At 53.6% G+C, this 7,522-nt stretch overlaps 1 protein-coding gene across 1 annotated transcript in view; it reads right to left on the bottom strand.

Annotated features, from left to right (window-relative positions):
• Nucleotides 1–282: 282 nt before the first annotated feature.
• The window catches only part of LOC131208037 (transmembrane protease serine 9), an 11,514-nt gene continuing 4,274 nt past the window's right edge, over nt 283–7,522 (bottom strand). Inside the window, exons 5-9 of the mRNA XM_058200679.1 lie at nt 5,787–5,977; nt 4,054–4,233; nt 1,107–1,284; nt 888–1,035; nt 283–813 (exon numbers count right to left, since the gene is read on the bottom strand). Of these exons, the coding sequence (XP_058056662.1) occupies nt 370–813; nt 888–1,035; nt 1,107–1,284; nt 4,054–4,233; nt 5,787–5,977 (1,141 nt within the window). The 3' untranslated portion in view covers nt 283–369. The remainder of the gene's footprint in view (nt 814–887; nt 1,036–1,106; nt 1,285–4,053; nt 4,234–5,786; nt 5,978–7,522) is intronic.

Genomic DNA, 7,522 nt, shown 5'->3' with positions numbered 1-7,522 from the left:
CAGCAAAATGCATACATTTAGGCGCACGAGTATCAATCTCTGATTTGCGAAAAGGGTTTTAGGCCGAAATCGTTCAAATAAACAGAACAAAATCCTTTTTTTTTACTGAGCAAAAGAAAAAGGACACACATTTAGCGATTTTCATCATTCCTGTTGTGCGATGTTCACAGTTTTATTGATAAACGTTAGTGTCTGGAAAACGGGCACCGCTTTCAGGCCTGTGGCCTTCGCCAACGCCAGGGACTCGCCCGAGCGCTTTAAAATAATTTACCAATAAATTACTAGGTCCTGCTCGCTTACCACCTAACAGCTTAACCGCTAGTATCTCTCTCGCCCTTTAGCATCTACCACCTGAGGCCGGGCCCGGGCTCAGTACTCCTTCCCCATCACCTTCTCGACCCACGGGACGAACTTCTGGATGTTGGTGTAGACCCCCGGCAGGTGCTCCCGGCCGCACCCGATGCCCCAAGACACCAGCCCGATCAGCGTCTTGCGGCCATCGATCGACAGGGTCAGCGGCCCCCCCGAGTCACCCTGGCAGCTGTCCCGGCCACCCTCCTTGTAGCCGGCGCACAGAAACACATCGTGGATCGTTTCACGCCGTCCCGCCGCCCGGAACCACCGCTGGCACCGCTCGTTCGGTATCACCTCCACGTCCACCTCCTGCAGCACGGACGGTACCGTGCTCTGGCCGTGCCGCGTTCGACCCCAGCCTGCGACGGTCGCCATTTTGCCCACCAGCTTCACGGTTTTCGGTGGCAAACACACCGGCAGGATGTGCTGCCGGAAGACGACTTTGCGATCCAGTTTGACCTACGGAGTGATGGAGGAAAGGATCTCAGTTTAATCCGTGTCATCATCTCGCGTCCCGCGCGTCATCCAGTTACCAGTGCGATGTCGTTCCGGAAGTCACTCGGTGAGTAGTTCGGATGGACCTCCTTCCGCTCGATCGAGTACTCCTCGTGCGTCAGCCGTTCCTCCTGATCCCGCACGTCCCACTCCCCGAGCCGTACCTTGAGGTTGCTGTTCGGGGTCCTGGAATGGAAGCGAATCGTTAGCTCGGTTAGTTGCCCCCGGGGGAGTCGCTTCCGATCGGAGTGACTCACGTCGCCACACAGTGAGCCGCCGTCACGACCCAGCGATTCGAGATGAGGGCTCCACCGCAGCTCAGCTTTTTCGTCAGGAAGCCCGACTTGATGAGAGCCGCCTGCCACGGATGCGTCCCGAACCCGCTCGAGTGGCCCCCGACGATCCGGTTCGTCCGGGTGTACAGCTCCCCGCAACCTGCGATGGAGCGAGCGAGAGAGAAGAAAGGAAGAGGCGCTTCAGTAATGGCTGCAGCTCCCGGGTTTTCGTGATCGTTGCGTGATCGCTAGCCATGAAGGTGAAGGCCATTGCGAAGGCTGTGGTTGGTGAATCACTCGGACTACGAAGCGACAGGACTACAGAGAGGCGCACGGGGTGAAGGTGAAAGAAAGTGCACCGGAAGTGGAAGTAGTGTTGGGGTGCAGAGCCGTGCAGAAGGTGAAGCGATAGACAGCACAACCGGAACCGGAAGCCAACAACGAAAGGGGTGCGCCAGCGGGTACCGTTTTCGACGCCGTATCCATCGTCTTCCTGCGCCAGGCCGCCAGGATAACCCCCGAACAGTGCGGTGGACTGCGGTGGTGGCCGCTGCTGCCCGTACAGAGTGGTGGTCGGCCGGGGTCCGAAACTGTACGGTCGGTCCCCGGCACCGTACGGGCGATGGTCCGCCGTGTGATCGGCCGGTGACTCGGTTCCGAAGAGTAGTGGCGGCTGCGGTCGGGTCGGTGGCTTCGGCGGGGAAAACGGTGACACTAGACCCCCGTTTCCGAGCTGGTTCCCGTCGAAGCCCCACTCCGGCGGTGGCGGTGGGTTGGTGGCCTGCGGGCTGTGGTGGTGCTGCGGGTGATGGCTGAACACCGGTTGGGGCTGTACGTTAAAATTATTGCTGGAAAACAGTGACGTTTGCGTCGTCTGCGGACGGGTTTGGTGCTGCGTCGACGACGACGAGGACGATGATGATGAGGATGATGATGATGATGATGAGGATGAGGATGACGATGATGAGGCCGGCGGATAGAACCCGAACAGATTTATAATGTCACCTACGTGAAAGAAAGAAAGAGGGAGAGAGAGAGAGAATGGCGCATGCGATGAACGGAAGAAGAAAGATTAATCCTTCTGATCCTCGGATCCCTGCGCCCGGATGCCCGGTAGACCACGGCGATGAGCTCACAAAAAACGGGGCAAGTTAATTTTCGTCACCTCTTTATTCACCACCTCGTAACGGGTCCCCCCTGACGGCGGCCTGTCTCAATCTTGGCCGTCAATTACGCGCGTGAAAGACGCGCACGTCTGAACCGGAGCGCGGACATTGTTCACGCCACGTTGTGCTCCGTTTTTTCTGCAACCCCGCCACCGATAATTGTGTCGATGGGCCAGGCCACGCTGACTGACAATGGCCGCGTGTTGCCGTTACGCACTGTCACCCTGCAGGTTGTCAATCCGTCTGCCAGCCAGCCAGCCAGCCAGGACGGAGGTGCCTCGCGGACGATAAAACGTCACACCTCGAGTTTCCCTTTCGATGAGTTATTGTTGCTGCTGGGCTTTTGTGTTTTGCTGTGACTTTTGTTTCGCTTTTTGCTCGCTAACGCCATCGCGTCAGCCTTTCGTCACCGCGCAGTTTGTGTTTTCATTTCCCTTTTTAAATCGGAGCTCCGTCTTTTGCTCCGAGCTCCGGTGTCGCTGCCGTTAAGGGTGAAGAGTTATGGCGAGAGGTTTCGATGCGGCAATTAAACGAAGCGTTAACAACGCAAGCTGCAGACGGTTGCCGAATTTCATTACCCGAGGGGCTCTCAAGGGCGCCCGCACTCAATCATTTATCGGCCATCGAAGGGTCTGGCGCAATGTGGTGTTGCCCCTTTTTTCGGCTGGTCGGAACTGGAGCGTGGTGGCCTTAATTGATGAGATCACTCTTACGCACGCATACGCATTACCGTCGAGCGTGTTCCCCGAGCAATTGAAAATGGCCGACATTACTGATGGCACTCATTGCACAATCATCGAACGGGTTTCTAGCTGTCCACGGGCTGGAAATCAATTACTGGTGAGAGATAGCACGAACCGAACGCGATAGAGCGGTTGATAGAGCGGTCGTTGTCACGCCGCACACCGTTACAGAAATCAACACAGATCAATATCGTCTCTGGTGCAGGCCGTGAAAACCGGAAAGGGAAGCCTCGTGGGGGCCTCGGGTGGGAAGGCTCGACATGGCTCCTTCATTGGGCCACGGCTGGGCTGCGAGATCTTGTAGCGCAGATAATGATGATAATGTTCGTGGCAGACCGAAAGAGTAAATTGTATCGGAAGTGCGGGTTGCTCATCAAATGTGTTACTTTTGCGCCGCACAAGGCCAAGTTCCATCGGTTCACGTTTGCGATTTGGCAACAAAGAACAAAGGACGCGCGCACGGTTGGCCGAGAAAATACTTTCTTTTTCACCGACTTTTCGCCGTCTCCCGCGTATGGCGTATGGGGCTTCCTTCGCATATGCGGCAAACTCGCGATGCTCTTGTCAGTGGGAAATGGATGGGAGCAAAAAAGAAAGAATCACGACGCGAACCGAGTGAACAATGCGTGTACGCGCGGCCTCACACCACGCGGCGCATTGTTCGTGACACGGGCCACGTTGTGACAGATGCACGTTGCCGAAAGGGGGGTTTTGAAAGCTACTTCGGCCGACCGTCAAGCTAAGGTGGGTGCCAATTTGGTGTGGCCAACCGGGGGCCCCGGTCCGAACGAAAGTGAAAGGTTCCGCACCGGTAATCATCGTGAAACGTCCTTCCGTCGCCCCGGCGAGAAAGCGCGCACCGACCGGCCAAGTGTTTCAGGAAGTCATCCCGGTGCACAGTGATCCTGCCTGTCCCGGGTGACTGCGGTCTGCGCACGTCACATTGTTCGGACCCCGACGGACCGATGGACGGATAGGTTGACAGTTCGGGTCGCGATTACATGGAGCGATCATACTTACTGGCATTGTGTACGGCGCCCTGCTCGGGGTCGTTCTCCGGCACGAACTCGCGATCGATGCAGCACGACCAGATCATGCCGCCCGAGCAGAGATCGAGCGGTTTGCCGCCGCCCAGCACGCAGGACAGCGAGAGGCCGCACTCGAACTTGCGGCCCTTGTGGCGGCACGTCTGGGGGATCACTGAAAGAGGGGCAATTAAACGATCGGCATTTAATCGATTGTGGCGGAAGGTTTCGATTCAAAGGATGATTAAATGGAAAGAGAAACAGAATGATACTTGAGAGATGCAGATAATGGTACTTGAAGAATGGATATTTGTACGAATTGTTGATTAGTTGTCATGTCAGGAGAAACGAATCTGGTTTTCTAAAATCAGTTACGTTAGGATAAGGATAAGCTATGACGGAATCCTCTTCTTCGGATTCGGAAATCCTTGCACTAGTAAGGACGTAAGTCTCCCAAAGGCTGCTAGGCAATTTTGGGCAAGGCCTACTGATCGGCCTACAACGACGATAGAAGGCTCAGCTATTGATCCAAACACATCGACCATTTGACGCTGATAAGTTAACGCGTTCCAGTTTGATGTTTGTCAACTGTCACATAGAACTACTATATATTTTGAAACTATTCTGTATTTAAATTAGTTCATGCGGTTTTTACAGCAATCAGATATCTATTTTTCAATATTTTCATAGGAAGCGAACCACTGTGCTGTCAAATCGTTATTCATGCAACGGAACAAGTAGCAGTCCGAATGAGCAAATATCTGGTGATCTGGTGAATATAAAACGGGTCCGGTCCCATCCGAAATTTTCGAGATACCTTTTGACCGGTTTTGGGATTGAGCGTTGTCATGTTGTAAAATCAGATTACTATGTCTTTTATACCATTTTGGTCGTTTTATGGTCATCGATTGCTTCAAACACATCAATTGTTGCCAAAGCGTTGTCCATCAATAATTTCATTACGTTTTAGTTCATAGTGCACCAATCCTTTCATATCCCACCATATGCACTGCATAGTCTTTGTGCAGAGAATATTTCGCTTTGATTGCAATGTACGTGGAAGTACAGCCTGGTGCTGTACCCAGGCCTTTTTGCATTTAGGATTTTCCTAATATTTCTGTAATATATTGAACAAGAACCCTTTACTTTTCCTTCTTTCAATGTCTCTGTTTTGCATTTCTTGCGGAACCCATGAGACATTTTCATAATCATTCCCATGGCCCTCAGGCGTTTGGAAACTGTCGTGAGGTCAACTTCTAACAATTCTGCAAGCTCTTTTTGTGTTTCAACTTTAACTTTAAAGCACTTTAACTTAAAAAGTTATACTGCGTTAGATGCGTAATGACAGTAACTGTTAAACAAATACTTCATAAAAATAAATTAAATGAGTAAAAAAATACTATTATAAAACCGCATGAATTAACACAAAATCTTAGCAATAATATTGAGCAATTATTTAATTAGCAATAATAATTAATTAATTAGCAATAATATTGAATGCCTGTTTGTATGTTTGTATGTTTGTTTGTTTGCCCGTTTCATTAACATGCTTTGTAGCGTCCGTGAGTTACTGTCAATTATCCAACAGATTTTCTCAACTCGCTAGGATTTCCCAGGGATGCACATATGTTGATGTTGAGGGTTGGAGCTATGATTATTCTTTTGAGAAACATCAATCCACTGGCCTTTTTTATAAAGATTTGGGTAAAAGTCACCCCAAAGACCTACTTCTGCCCAGCAGCTCGATGATGGAGTTTTGACCAAAGTCTTCCCCGTTGAACGTTTGGCGCTTGCCGAGCGCATCGAGTAGCAGTATATCCTGTTCCTGCTGAGGCGACGGTCCACTCTGTGCCCCGGCCAACCCGACCACCATCACCACCACCAGCAACGGCCACATCGCCATCACACCCGCGGGCCCACTCCCAAGCGCCCGAGGCTTTCGTGTCCCGGGGCCGCCCGGCACTTTCTTCGATCGCGTACACATTTTGCTTCGTTTTTCTTTCCCCCTGGGGACACCTTTCTTCGATATTACAAAATGAATCACTTCACACACGCAGGTGGCAACCGGTGGCAACCGGTGTGGAACGGATTTGGGAAAATAATCCAAGCGGCGGCGACGGCGGTGCCACGTTAGCGTAACACGCGTTCCCCGTTCGGAACCACCTCCGGCAACATGGTCCGGTCCCCGATCGCCGCCAAAAATTGGCTACCGAAAAGCCTCACTTTCTTCACCGGAAGCCAGCCGTTTTACACAATCCACGTTTTGCGCGTGTCGCGTGCGGCGTTGGCGTGATGGCCGAAAACTTTTCCCACCACCACCACCACCACCAGCACCTCCGACACCTCCACCGTTCCTGGCGCCAGCCGATCTTTCAGCGTAACGCGTTGCGCAACATCACTTTTCGCGCAACGGGGTCGCCACTCGGTTCCGCGCTTCCGGTTCCGGAAGGAAGTGAATGAATTGCACAAAAACCGTGGCACGATCACTCCGCTGCCTTTCGTTCGCTGACTCATTAGCCGCGGGACACGGTGAGGTCCCTTTCCGTGCGATCCACCGAGTCACTTAACGATCACCGGGAACTTGAGCACTCTGACCGCAAGACAATGAACCCACCCGGGGCGGGGTGGTTGGTGGGTTTGGGGAGGGATGCGGCTGGGAAAAGCAATCACTCACACCACCGCGGGCTCATGGTGGTCCCCCCGGGTCCGAACAGGGCCGTCCCGGGATCCGGAGGATCGACCTTTCGACGATGAGAACGTTTCTTCGTCTTCGCCTTTCCCACCCCGTTTCACGTTCACGTTCTGCACCGGGTGGGGAGGGGGCTCTACGAAGCAGCCCACAGGGTGTTCCCACAGACCGCAGGCCCCATGTGGTGATGGACGCTGGGCAGGCAATTTCACTTTCTGCTGCGGCGGCCAGATAAGTTGCTCTGCCAACCGCAACGGGTCCGGGTTGATGTGCGTGACCCCCACCGCCTGGCCACAGGTTCGGGTTCGGGTTCAGTGATTCCGTACCGAAGACAGCGAGCGAGAGAGAGAGAGAGAGAGAGAGAGAGAGAGAGAGAGAGAGAGACGAGCACGCACGCACGATCGCCTGGGCGAAACGGACAACTTTCACGCGACGCGATTCGCAAGAAAACGGACCGATCGGCGTCGAGCGTCCCGATCGAGTGCTGGCGATGAACTGAGGAGCCGTGCGCGGGCGTCGTTCGCCGAGGAGCTGGCCTGCTCGGCTGCTCTGGCGTGGTGGGGTAGCACCCAAGAAGATCCAAGGCACGCGCATGAACCCTTTTCTTCGATCGCGATGCTTTCTCCTGCGATCGCGCGGCGTTCACTCACGCTGTTCATGCGGCCTCATGGTTTGTTTGTTTTAATTTAACAAAGCCCGGATTCGCCTGGCTTCTTGAATTAACGGCACCAAGCAACCCAGTGCAAGCCGCGGCGCCGGACGCGATCGTCCCGGG

Source organism: Anopheles bellator, chromosome 2, assembly GCF_943735745.2.
Source record: "Anopheles bellator chromosome 2, idAnoBellAS_SP24_06.2, whole genome shotgun sequence".
Classification (NCBI taxonomy): domain Eukaryota; kingdom Metazoa; phylum Arthropoda; class Insecta; order Diptera; family Culicidae; genus Anopheles; species Anopheles bellator.
The sequence above is the reverse complement of the archived record's forward strand: the minus strand, read 5'-3'. Positions and strand labels throughout refer to the sequence as shown.